General features: G+C 41.7%; 1 protein-coding gene across 1 annotated transcript in view; it reads left to right on the top strand.

Annotated features, from left to right (window-relative positions):
* The window catches only part of dner (delta/notch-like EGF repeat containing), a 53,804-nt gene that overhangs the window by 34,562 nt on the left and 4,995 nt on the right, over positions 1–14,247 (top strand). The window contains exons 4-8 of the mRNA XM_040131413.1: positions 1,483–1,646; positions 4,337–4,485; positions 5,329–5,482; positions 6,478–6,591; positions 11,844–12,077. Of these exons, the coding sequence (XP_039987347.1) occupies positions 1,483–1,646; positions 4,337–4,485; positions 5,329–5,482; positions 6,478–6,591; positions 11,844–12,077 (815 nt within the window). The remainder of the gene's footprint in view (positions 1–1,482; positions 1,647–4,336; positions 4,486–5,328; positions 5,483–6,477; positions 6,592–11,843; positions 12,078–14,247) is intronic.

Below are 14,247 nucleotides of genomic sequence, written 5' to 3'. Positions count from 1 at the left end.
ATCATTAGGAATGTTGACTGGAATACAAGTCCAGTCAAGTGGTTTGTCCTCTTCATGATTCTTATCACCATATAGCATTGTCTGAATCACTCGTGTATTTTTAAGATTTTGATTCTTACAGGGCTCAATAAACTCTGTTAATATCTATTGTGTGCATCACTATAATAGCTCCTCAGTTCAACATTTGCCTCAAAAAGGACATATATGTAAAAAGTATGGTTTCTTCACTTTGATGCATCCAGTATTAGCCAAATTTTAGGTATTTTATCAAAATACCCTCAACCATCCTTTTGACAGTCAGAGAGCTAATGCTAAAAGAGAGCGTGCATAATTTCTAACTTTGAAAGGGTTCATCCTCCTGCTGAGCATGAGTGTGCTCAGTAGATTCATGACAATCTGACAAGATTTTGATGTGTCTGATTGCTTCCTCGTGGCAGTGTATGGCTGCTGTGGTCATCAGAGACCACTGTGTCACCAGGATCTGTTCGTTAGCACAACGTTAAGCGCAGTTTATGTCTGCGTGAACCTTCCAACAAAATTAAAAGATGAAAACAAGTCAAGTGAAATGAGTACATTTTAAAAGGTATCGGCACAAAATGATTTGTGTTTGAGTAGCAAATATTATGTGTAGTGCTGACATGCCCACCCACATTTTCGTGCATACACTCTTCCCTCTCTCTTTTGTCAAACCTGCTTTTTTTTCCAGTTATTCTGGTCCATCTTGATCTTTCTCTCTTTTGGACAAACTGTCTGTGGTCCTGATGAATGAACACCCCCGACCACAACGGCTTTTACAAGTCTGTTCATGAGGGTCACAGTGTTTCCACAGGAAGCAACATCAACCCCACTTTCGACCACTGGCAGCCATCACTCACCAGACCTGATCACGATGCCAGCGTGGAGAAGCAAACAGGAAAACTGTCCTTAATCAACAGTTATGGGTTCAAACACGAGATAAAGTGTCCATCGGTATGAAACCGACTGTCAGCTTCACGGCTGCTTAGCTGCTGCTGATGACCATGTGTGGAGAATTCAATTTTATTAAGGTTCTTATTTTGACTAAAATCAGGATTAGAGGAAATATAAAGGTTGGCATAGAGTATTAGGGTCATTTATCTTGTTGAAGCTGATTTTGTTAACATTTTAATATTGTTTACAGTAAGATGCCAAGGTGAATCAAGTGCTCACTGGATGTATTACATTAATAGTGTGAAGTATGTGGACTGTGTTTCTAATATTCAATATATTTCTTGCCAAAGTCTGGTGCCATCCATTTTTTACACTGTCGATATTGCAAACCTGCAGTACTAAAGCTGGAAAAGGAGCTGAGACTAGTCATAAGATGATGTCAATTGGTATAAACTTGCCTTTCGGGCCAAACTGTAAACCAAACCCAAAATCATCTGATTCTCTTTCTAATTGTCCTTCCTACTTTATGTCCTCATCCTCCATCCTGCCCTCCCCTACTTTGTCTCCAACCAGGGTGTTGGTGAATGTCAGTGGAGCTCCAGTGCTTTGGTGTTTGAATGAAGAGGGTTTCCTTCATTCGTCCATTTTGAACGGAACTACGGTGTGGTTCTTGCAGGCCTCTGATGGACTGGTGGTGCCAGACCACTTGCTGCCCCTGGGACAGAACTACTTCCTCAGTAAGACGCCTCCAATCTCTTGAAGTATACTGGCATATGAAGCCGTTCTCAACAAATTATTTCTCATCAATTATACTTTATCATACTGTAAACAAAAGGGCAAGAGGCTATGGGATATTAAAAAGGTTCATGAGATAAACTGAAATGCAGAATCTGCAGCAGACCTGTAGTCACAGAAACCCACACATCATTAAAAGTTACAACACTGTTTGGGCAGAAAAAACACATTACTGATACAGCATGATGGTGAATCACATATGAGGGACAGACCTCAGAAAAATTAAATGAGTAAAACAGAGTTGACTTTGGTATAACTGTTCTGATTGATTTCCTTTTAAACTGAGGACTAATCAGATCACTCAGTTTGAATGAGGCAGTTTTTGAGATAGTGAGGTACTTCATATTTCAGCAAAATGCAATAAGTCTCTGCAGAGGGAAACTTTCAGTGGATAATGTGGGTTTTTTGCACATTACTTGGCATCATCATGTAGCTGCTGAAACTGAAAAACCAAGCCACAATTGAGCACTCCAAAAACACTCGGCAGTTTATGAAAAATATGTTAATGAGTTGCCATAATTGACACATTAGCCAATACAAAAGTAACACAATTGGTGTTTATTTGGTTGGTTAGGGGGTTTATTTCATCAAATTAGTCATATCCCTATTTAAACCAGATAAAATTTACAGAGAAAAGAAAATTTTTATAATTTATTACCTGTTTTTTAATTTATATGATAGTTATCTGACAACCGTAGAGATGCTAAATAGGAAACATTCTGAAATATCTCCAATTAACTCATTTAAAAGTGAGCAAAAAACATCTGAGGATTAATGATTTTAAATCAGTTGTATTTACAGCGTTTATTACTGACATGTCATTGGGGAGGATCACGTAATATTTGCATATATGAGTCAGACTATTATATTTGCATATTGAAAAAAAATTGGTGTCTCACTCTTCTGACTGAAGGGCTTGCTGACCTCTAAGTGTGCTCTACATACCTGATGCTGTTTCACTACGCTGCCTGTCTGCTGACCTTGAAAAGTCAGTGGCAACACTGCTTCTGCCTCAACAGACAGAGCGAGAAAGAGAGAGAGAGACGGGGGGTGTGACATTGAGGAGTTGAATCAAAGGGGAGAGAGGATAATGGAGGTTGAGAGAGAGGAAGAGTCAGATAGGGAGAGAGAAAGAGGGGAAAGAAGAGATGGCAAGACAGAAAGGGATTAGAGGAAGGGACGGAGGGACAGGATGCAGGAGGAGGGAAGAATGAAGGTCAAACTGCAGGAGAAGGATGAAGACACTTGGGTGTTTTCCTGCTGTTTCTCTTCTTTCCGCTGCTGCAGTCAGGCTAGATAATAAATGCGTAATGTTCATAAGCGCGAACTCGCATTGAAGGTGTGAGACCTCGCGTACATGCATGTGTGCTGGGAAAAATCTGTGCAAGGCATTAGAAGTAGGGAGGAGCAGTGCAGTGACATTGCATTTCCTTCTCCACACGTCACTGTGTCTGAACATTGGTGATGTGCTTTCACGATATGAATGAGCGGTGACTCTGCTGGTCCAGCATTCGATGTCATTGCGCTGATGATCATTTGGTCAGGGGTGACAGAAGAGCACGTGCTGTTTTATCAGCCCTCTGATTGGCTGAGGAGCTGACTTCATCAGCGTCTTGTCATTGTTGGACTCGCAGCTCATTGGCCTCAGATCAGGCTCTAAAAAATTGGCAGTAAATTTTCACTATGAGGCTATTTTTATCCAAGCGCCCGTGTAGCTGTCAGCCTTTGATTGAAGATATAATAAGATGTTCTGAACTTGTAGGCCCAGAGAGAGACAAGATGGAGAAGCACACACTCTATTTTGGTCACAATAAAGAGCTGCCTGCATCAGTTCTTTTGTCAACTCCCTTAGCCACATGGGAGTTTTCAATTTGGCAACAAGGTGTACTTTAGGAGAGGAATCATGTAAAATTTGTTCTCAAACATTTGCTTACAAGGCTAAAGGTCTAAAGCCAGGCTAGCTACTTTATCAGGCAGCAGGCTACATATTAAATGCTAACATCACCATGCTGACATGCTAATATTTAGCAGGTGTAATGTTTGCAATGCTTCTATCTTGGTGTAGCATTTTAGCTTGCTAAAATTTGCTAATTAGCACCAAACAGAAAGTACGACTGGGGGTGATGGGAATCTCATGAGTTTTTCAGGTATTTAGTCATAAAACAAAGTATTGGACAAAATGAAACATGATGATAGTATTAGATGAAAAGTCAGGGGGGTCACCAAAGTTCTCATAATTCATTGTGAGAGGAATATGAATGCATCAAATTTCATGCCTTTTTTTTCAATAGTTGTCCAGACAATTCACTCAAAACCACAAATGTCAACCTCATGGTGGCACTAGAGTAAAAGTCATCAAAGTCAGTAGGATTAATCCTCTGGGGACCATGAATGTCTATACAAAATTTCACCGAAATCTATCTGATAGCTGTTGAGATGTTTCAAAACACTTCAAAAATACTGTCTGGTTGCAAATGAGTCAAACAAACTTCTGTAGAATTAAGTCATATTTTCTCTCCAAAGACATATGGATCATGAATCTAAGAATATCTGCCAACACAGTACCTATTATTAAAAATAACTCTACATGCTACATGAACAGTTTATAAGGCCCTCAACTCTTCTGTGGTAGGTGTGTTGCGTGTGGGCGCCCCCACGGCCCCAGAGGTCACCCTGCGTCTCAACCTGACGGTGAAGGCCAGCAGCTGTGTGGAGCCCGGCAGCAGCTTCAGTGACCCTCAGTGCTCCGGGAAAGGCAAATGTATCACGCAGCCCTCTGAGGTGAGAAATCAAGGAAATAAAATCCTCCATATTCAGGATGTTTCTTCTTATCGAAGCCACTTTTGAGCTTTAGCATGCATGAAGCCGGGAGACACAGGAGAAAAACCCTGTGTTAATATTTTATACTTGAACAGTAAATCTTACAGAGGCCAATGGTCGTCAAATAGAAATATGTTTGCGAGGCAACAAATCTAAACAGAAAATGAGGCATCCAGACATTTGCAGTGATTAGTATGCAGCATATTCATTCAGGCAGGTTACTTTTTGCTGTTTGTATAAGCATGGTTTCAGCAACCACTCACTTCACACCTTATAACAATAGTGCAGTTGCAAAACAAGCAAATCAAAGTTTCCCTCAACATATCACTGCCGCTGCATCATTGCTTTAAGTGATGCAAGGACCTTTTGATCATTATTCACAGATGTATAGCAGGAAAAAAAACTCTCCTTGGGTTTCACTCAATAGCAGAGACCAGTGCAGAGCAGAAAACAAAAGAACAAAATCCCCAACAGTGCAGAACAACATAACGCAATAACACCAATTACAGCAGTGCGACGTGATTAAAACGTGCGCTACTTTTTACTGAAACTGTGGGGTGATTTCATCATTATCTGTTGCTGATGGTCAAAAATGCACATGGCTCTGCTTGGAACTAAGCTGATGACTATATTATATCTGTTGATCCCCCCTACATCCATACATACATCCAGCTAAAAGAGATGCAGCAGTGGTGACTCTCACCAGGTGGGATAAAGAATGAACAAACGTATAGAGAGGGAGGTGTTGCAGAGACCTTTTTATGGTTTCCCCCTTTCAGCTCAGTTTCTGTTTGTGTTTTGCAGAGCACTTTTTTCTGCGAGTGTGGGGACGGCTACACTGGAATCTTCTGCGAGGAATTTGACGCCTGCCACCATCGACCTTGCCGCAACAACGGCACCTGCACTGACGTTAGACAGGGGGGTGAAGGACGCAACTTCACATGCAGTTGCCCCCCAGGTTTGTGTTTCCATGTGAACATTATGCCATTATACATGGTCTCGGGCCCTTAGATGTGTTGATTTCAGGGCTGTTTGAGATCTACTGTTTCACATATTTGTAAGGCTTGATGAAGAGTCTCAGCCTGACTGTGTGGTCTCTTTTGATTTGATTAGAGCTGTGCAGATGTGAAGAAAATGAAACCCTTTCTCTCTTTTTTGAGAAAATCTCTCAATCCAAACAAAAGAACCAAGTGTGTATTGAACCTTTGATCTTGTCAGATTTATTTTAGGACAGTGAGGGCTACTGGTAGGAAGGTAAATGTCGGAGGTGACCACTGATGGCCTAACACTTCGCTCTAGGGAACTGAGCTAACAAGCCCTGTGTGACCAGCTAATGAGAAAAAATAAAAAGGTGTAAACAGACAATAGACAGCATTGTCAAATTTAGTTTAACTAAGTGGCTCGAGTAAGTCCATTGTGATGACTTTTTCAAATATTTTTTTATTTCTTTATTAGGATCCCTAACAGCCACTGCCATGTTTGCTGCTACTCTTCCCGTGTTCACGAAAATAATATATCATAGACAACCCAGAAAAAATGACATGCGACTATTAAAACATAGACTTTCATAATCAATCACATTTTAAAAACAATTAAGAAAAACAAACACAATTCCTACTTTTCAATCTTCACACACTAAGTCCCTGATTGATGGTAGTCACATAGTACTCTGTAATTTTATGGCTCCATAGATTATACCTTTAATTTTTATATTTGCTCTGGGTTGCAAAGTTACAACGTATCATTTAGCAACCTGCCATGTAAGGTTACTAAACGATTCTGTATGTTGAACAATATATTGTGTATTTGAGAGCAGGCTGTAATATGGCAGTAAACTAACACAAAGATTGGCTGATGCCAGTCTCTTTTTTTAGTTTAAGCAGATTGCTTTTAGCTGCATTTGACCAAATGTAGTGAATCCAGTAGCCTGAGATTTGAATGTGTGTTTCTCAGGTTATGAGGGGGAACGCTGCCAGTTGCTGGTTGACCACTGCCTCTCTCAGCCCTGCAAAAATGGAGCCACTTGTTTCAGTAGCCTGGCAGGGCCCGGGTGCTACTGTCCTGAAGGTAGGAACCCCATCACTGCACACTGGACCCAAAATCTGCGTGTTTGTTGGTGTTCGTTTGCCTGTAACAGAAGAGAATGCACAGTAATATAATGTCGGTTGTTTTCTCCTGTTCCTTTTAAAATATGAAATTAATTTATATTCAACATTTTCCAGGGAAATAAAATTCAGACATACACGAGTTCATCAGGGTTACACAAGCATTTCTACTCAGATGTTGTATGATGTTTGAAAGAAAGAAAAGGAGAGGATGAAATAAGTGTGCATCCTGCAGTGGTGAGTGTATTTTTCAGCTGTCTGAATCCAGTTATTTTACACTCTGTGTTTCTGCTATATTTTTAACAGTATCTGTGCCACCAAGATGGCTAATTTAAACCTTCCTCCTTTATTCTAATTAGTCTTCAAAGCCTCAGTGACCTGCCTCAGCCTCCCAGGGGAAATCTGTGACCGCAAAACTTCTGCCTAGACAGCATTTCTCAACAAGAGCACACTACTTTGCGATTAACGCACACTCTGTGCCGACAACAGAGTGTGCAGACTGTATATGCCCACACACACATTCAGAACTCAGGGAAAAGATTAGGTAACAATGGACCTCGCCACATAAATAAAGAACCAGCAGATGGATGTAAAACCTGGCGTGACGGTTGTTTCATTGTTCCACGTACACAGCCCAGCGGTCAGTTCATTCTCAGTCTGGAGGAGGCCTCACTCACACTGCAGCACCTGACTGTACTGTTAATCTGAAGCAGCCAAAAAAAATCCCATGGTCTCCAATGCAGAAAGGAATTCATAATCCACCGCTTGTGAGTTTATTTTCATAAGATGAGAGGAAAGAGCGCTGAGAGCGGCGGTGAGAACTTTGCCAGCACCTCTTAATTAGTGTGAGGAGATTTTGTTTAGAGCGTGCCTTTCGAAATTTCATGGGCTTATTAGATACTTCTGTGTCTGAGGGAACTTTGACGTTTGGAAAAATTTCCAATCTGTGTGTTTATTTACAGGGTAAATCAATTTGTGATACTGCACTGGATCAGTTTTTCTTTTTAACTGTTGGGACACTTGAATAGAACAGAGCCAATGTTAATACTATGACAAGTCAAAATATCTGCTGTGAAAAAAAGTACTTCAACATGGCATATACAATTCAACAATAGTACGTGGTTTATGAAATAATTCAATATAACTAAACACGAGGAAATAACACAAATTTTTCTATACAAATACTGTAAAAATTGGAATAAATACAGAAATACTTGCCAGTGAAAATCAGGAACTGGCAAGAAAAAAGAAGTGCTCCACCCATACAAACTGGAGAGCCCTTAGAAAAGGTCAGCTCAGAATAGGGCACGCTGTTTCACAAGTTATCAATCAATAAGTGACCCAGTGTTTGAGTGTTGTACAGAATGCTGAGCACCACTCAAACACTCCTGCAGGAGAGCGCACACTGCATAAACAAATATTCTCTTTTTTACAACAGGTTAAGATTCGGTTGAGGTCAGTGTTTAAGGTCAATGACACAACTGTGTCTTCTTGTCTACTCCAAGATGAATATCAGGAATATATCTCACTCTTTATAGTTAATGTTAGTGTGAGACTCCAGGAAAAATATATGTCATTTAAACGTCCCTCTACGTGACAAAAACAAGTTTGTGTGTGTGTGTGTGTGTGTGTGTGTGTGTGTGTGTGTGTGTGTGTGTGTGTGTGTGTGTGTGTGTGTGTGTGTGTGTGTGTGTGTGTGTGTGAGAAAGAAAAACACACAGAGATGAAGTGAGAGGTGCGACCATACTGATGAACACATCAGAGGAGGATGATTTCAATGTGTGTTTGAATACAGACATTTTGCCTCCAGGCAAATGATCAAAGCAAATGTTTTTCATCCATTTAACATGGATGCAGTACCGGAGGGCATTTATAGTAATGTAAAGTTTATTTTTTATCTTTTGTGAAAAAAGGATTTCATTGACACTCCAAGTTCAAGAATGCCTCACGTATCCTTGGTGTAAAACCTTTCAGTATGTAAAACAGAGAGAGATAACAAGAGGAGAGGAAACAGAAACAAGACTAAAAAGTTTGTAAAAAAAATTAGATCTGCGTTTCTCTGTCGTTCCTCCTGCATTCATTTCCCTCAGGACCAAGTCCTCGTCTCTTTGTTTGGAGTGGAAGTCATAAGTTCTTTTTAGTCTTTTTGCTCGTGTTCCTCGGGGAGAGAAAAAAAGTACAAATGCTTTACAGTAGCTGATAATTAAGACTCTGTAACCACCCACCCCTGTAAATCACCCCCAAGTTTTCTTGCAGGGTTCCTGTAAAGACACGAGCAATAAATAAAACGATTGATGGCATGACAACTGTTGCAGCAGTCATCGGAGAGATAGCAACTCTGTGATCGCTTGGCCAATAATGAGAGCAGAAGCTGTGTTGTTGTTTGCTACGTCTTTAGGGGAGGCAGGGATATTTAAATAGATTCACCCTGCAGGGTAGAGGGTAATATTTTCACTGCTTTTTGTTTCCTTGATTGCTGCATTTTGTCAAAAACCAACATTTTTCCAGAGAGAACTTAACCTAAGTAACAACTAAAGTGGCTAATGTGTCGTCTGAGATATCGTTTCACAGGTCGTTGCTGGTTCTAAGCCATAATCATGAAAGCAACTGAGACACAGACTTGAAACTAAACTGTAACAGTGTACTCATACTGCAGTCAACTTGGCCCAAGTGGTCCACCACAAAAACCAAACAAACCAAGAAAAAATTTCAAATGTTACTCAAGCCATGAAAGGTTTGATCAGCGACCTTCAGTAACCCTCACTCTCTCAGTTCAAGGAAAAGTGATGAAGAGTCACACCTGCATGGATACTATTAATAGTATGAACTTCGTGAATGTGCTCTAGTAAATTTTGCACTCTGACACCTCAACAAAGGCTACGACACTGAAAAGAGTTTTACTATATAATTTTCTGTCCCCTCTATTTCACACACACACACACACACACACACACACACACACACACACACACACACACACACACACACACACACACACACACACACACACACACACACACACACACACACACACACACACACACACACACACACTTACACAGACTGACATACACTGACAGAGGAGAAAATGTAAGTGTGAGTACTGTGACTGCCTCCAGTCAGAAATAGCAGAGTGGGGGAGTGAGCGGGCAAGCTAAATTTAAACTGTTAACTCTTTTTAATGTGGGCAGGTTTGAAGGCCAGCAGCAGGAATGAGCAGACAATGACATTGCCCCCATCCACAGGGCACAAGGGGTCACTGAATGGTTTGATGAGTATGAAAATAATGTGAATCATATGCTATGGCCATTGCAGTAACCAGACTTCAATCCAGTTGGTTTGAACACCTATGGGAGATTTTGGACCATCGTGTTAGACAGCGCTCTCCACCACCGTCATCAAAACACTACATTAGGGAATATCTTTCGGGAGACTGTCGTCTATCCCTCCAGAGGAGTCAAGAGACTTGGAGAATCAATGCCAAGGAGCATTGAAGCTGTTATGGCGGCACATGGTGGCCCAACACCTTACTAGGACACTTGATGTTGATTTTTCCTTTAATTTGTCACCTCTGTATATAGATGCGTAGACAAATAAGCTGAAACTAGAGAAAATCAGACAGGGAAGCCGAGCTCAAGATGTGGATGTGCTCTTAAAAAAGTTCTCACACAGAGCAAAGAAGCTGTATACAGAGGAAAGCAGGGGATTAAACCATGACAGAACAAATACAAATAATAAAATTAAATTTATGCAAGAGCTTGTTTGAGTGTGTGCGTGGAATAGCATCTATGTGTTTGCAAGCGTGTAAGAGAAAGGGAAGAAAGGAGAAGAGGGAGCTTGGAAGGAGGCAGCGGAGCAAAAAAGGAAAGGATGAAGCAGAACGAGGTGGTGGACATAGACAGAGAGAGGAAGAGAGAGCTTTGGTTGAGACTGCTGCAGATTACTCCTGTCTCTCCGCTGCCGAATGACAAATATCCTCCTCACACGGCGAAATAAAGTCTTGCAGATCAATGGATGCTTAAGAGAGATCTCTTCATTAGCTCAATGGAGTGTGCACTCCGGTGCGATGAGCACAGGGATTTACTACTACTGTTACTGTAAATCAGAGGACCCACACGCAAACACCATATCACAGCAAGGTATGTGAACAGCGGAGCCTATCTCTGCGCTGCAGCACAATGGCAGCTCTCATGGGAGGTGAAGGCAGAGTAGGAGAAGGGGTGAGGAAAAGAGCTTATTTTTAGAGGAGAAGGACGGGTGAAAGCAGCAGAGGCTCACAAGATAATGAGAGGAGGTGAAGAAGAAATCAGTGCTTTCAGCACACTGCCAGTCCGCCACAAAGGGAGATGGGGTGCACGGGCGTTGTCGCACATAAAGCTCGACAGAAATACATCCACCCTCCGCCAGAGATACTGCTGTAACACAACAGTTAGACAATCCTGTTAACAGCAAGAATTCATTCTTTGCTAAGATGCATACGCTCTGTTTGTCTTTGTCTCTAACAATAAAGAGGAGAGGATAAAAGAGAGAACATTAAAATTGCTCGTGGTGGTGATTTTGGGTGACAGGTGATAACAGAATCCCCCCACTTGCTGTCTTTCACTCAGTATATTAGCTTTAATCATTGGCGTTTCTCTCGACATGCGCTGCTACAAACCTGGGCAATCTTGAGGTTATAGTAACAGTTCGAGATTTTGGGAAAGAGGCTTATTTGCTCACCATGTATATTTGGTAGAGGTCTCTGTGTGCAGCTAAACCCACAGAAATTTCTCTGTGAGCTTATTTGCATCAAGAGGTCGTCCTAGTGGGCTGCAGAGTGGATGCAATTTCATGCCATAATGGATGTCACATATCACACTGCAGCACCTGATTTGCATAAACACAAGCCCTGCTGTGACACTCTGCCCGCCTCGTTGTCAGTAGGTTCTTTTGAAGCCTCGAAATGACCAAACTGGAGAGGAGTTTCATCTGACTTTTGCCTGCAAATCGGCCTGCGCTTGCACCTCAGCTTTGTGCTCTTAATTGTTGTCTTGCAGATAAGGACACTGGTACAATGTGAGATTTTTAAAAACAGTTGTAAATAATTTCAGGGTTTCTGGCTTCTGTTTTTTTCCAGACATATGAGGACTAGTACAGAAACTAATTCTGTGTTGGTTTTCTCATTATTTCCTCCTACCATATCCCGCCCACATCTCTGCCTTACCCCTCCTCCAGGCTACCAGGGTGCTGCATGTGAGCAGAAGGTGGACCCGTGCGCCTCCAGCCCCTGTCACAATAACGGGACATGCTACGCCCAGGGCCCTGGGCCCCTGGGGTTCGGCTGCAGCTGCACAGCAGGCTTCACCGGCCCTACATGTGCCCAGCTGGTGGACTTCTGTGCCCTGAACCCCTGCGCCCATGGGGTCTGCCGCAGCATAGGCAACAGCTACAGGTGTCTGTGTGTCCCAGGTGAGATGCGGCGTCAGACATCTCAGTGACTGATGCTTTTTAATAAAGACTTGGGATGCTGCTGACCTCTGATGTCAGGACGCTGTGGGCATCACAGAGCCAAATTTTGCCAAAGTCAGCAACTCCTGAGTTGTTCGTTGAACAGAATCTGAATAATAAAGAGGATGTGTTAGATGAGACATTTAAAAACATCTAAGAATCCTTGTTCCTCAACTGCAATTTTTCACACAACACACAACATTTTTTTTATTTATTCAAAAAGAAATATACTTTGTGCCACTGTTACATGCTGTATGCGCCTTCCCAAGACACAGAAAGTGCACGTTTGTCAGTTTGTCTATAAGAATGGGTAAATTATAAGACAATGGGCCCCTGGGCACAGACATGTAAAGGGCCTCCATCCTACCTACAAGAGCAGCCACTTTCCTCCCCTCTGTGTCACTTGCACTTGGTTTAAAACAGACCCTATTTTGTTAATCCTGGAAATCAGAGGTTGTCAAAGTCTTTCCCACAGCTTCCTGCCACAGCTGATCCCCACTGATACTCCTCGTCACAAACAAATACAAAATACTATTGTATACCACACAAAATGGTAAATAAGTAGTTCACCTACCTACTGCTGAAAGTTTTAGGAATAGCTAAGTAAGTGAACTTTGTGTTTAGAATTTTTATTACAATATACGTTCACACGGTCAAGATGAACATAAAAAACTAAACACGATCAGGACATTCCTACTTTTGTGCTACTAAATGCTAGTAACAGTCGCTTCAAACAGATGCTATGGCTTTTAGAGAACCCTTGGTCCCCTGGGCCTGGGCTTGGTACGCTCATTCAGAAATCCATCCATGTCCATTAGAAACTTTCTGAATCTTCACATTGCCTCTATCACCACTCTAAATCTGACTTTACAACCTGCACATAAAAGTTAGTGATAACTAAAAGCATGGTGACTTGTAGCATTGGCTCAGGCTCAGCGTAGCAGTAAATACGGTCTGGCCGAATGATGAGTTATTTTTAGACACGATGATCGTGGCGCTGGTGCTGATGCCTCTGTGATGAAATCAACTGAGTGGAATGATGACTTATCATTATCCATTGTCGTGCACTTACCTCGCTGAGACGGTGAGATAGATGACTTTCCCAGTGGCCCACAAACATAATCTGACACTCTGCGTGTTTAAGCCAGTCAATCGTCTTGATCACCGATTTGACGTTTGCATTCATTCTCCTACATCAGCAGCCTCTGTGGCTACTTCTTCAACAATATGGCTTTAGCTGGGAAAATATTCTGAACTGAAATCATGTTTTGTTGCTTATGTTATTGATATATCTTGATAGTTTAGTCTCTGCAGGACACAGATGAAATGCTACACAGCTATTCTTTCATTTATTGGTTTGAATTTGGAATGACATTTGAGCATTGAAATCTTGTTTTTCCAAACATGGAAACAGTTTCCTAAATATTTGAACTAACAGTTATTCCTTAAATAGATTATCCTTCCATATTTCATGTTCATTCAATTGCGTTCACTCTTGCTGTGTCCTGGCACCGAGCAGGTTTCCACTGTTTTCCAGTTATTCAGATATTTTAAATTTTCATCACCACAACCTTATTAGTCTTATTTTCTTATTTTCTGTTTTGCATTTCTTCCATTTTTTTCCCCACCGGTCCTTTTGTCCTTCCTCGTCTTTATCTTCCTGCCGTTTACCTCACATCATTTCCCTCTCATCTTCCGTTGTCTGGTTGCCATGGTGAAGCCTTGCAAATGTGTGTGTGTTTGTGTTTTGGGAGTGTGTGTGTGTGTGTGTGTGTGTGTGTGTGTGTGTGTTTGTGTGTGTGTGTGTGCGCATGCATATGGCTCCCAACCCATTGTCTGTGTCTATGACTATGCTGGTTGGGCAGATGCTGCCGTCCAGTCAGATGTCTCTACTCAGACGCCCCGGTCCAATGGGATTGGTGAAATTGGTGATTTGTAATTAGAATCCCAGACATTACATACAGACAATGTTGTGGACCATAACTGACCTTTTGTCCACCTCATGAGAATGCCAGCTGGTGTCAGAGGTGTGAGTGTGTGTCTGTTTGTGTGTGTGTGTGTGTGTATGCTGGGTATGAACATTTGCATCTCAGTGTGTGTGTGTGTGTAGGAGCACACGAATACAGTAGTT

This window comes from Xiphias gladius, chromosome 7 (assembly GCF_016859285.1).
Source record: "Xiphias gladius isolate SHS-SW01 ecotype Sanya breed wild chromosome 7, ASM1685928v1, whole genome shotgun sequence".
Taxonomy (NCBI): Eukaryota; Metazoa; Chordata; class Actinopteri; order Istiophoriformes; family Xiphiidae; genus Xiphias; species Xiphias gladius.
The sequence above is the reverse complement of the archived record's forward strand: the minus strand, read 5'-3'. Positions and strand labels throughout refer to the sequence as shown.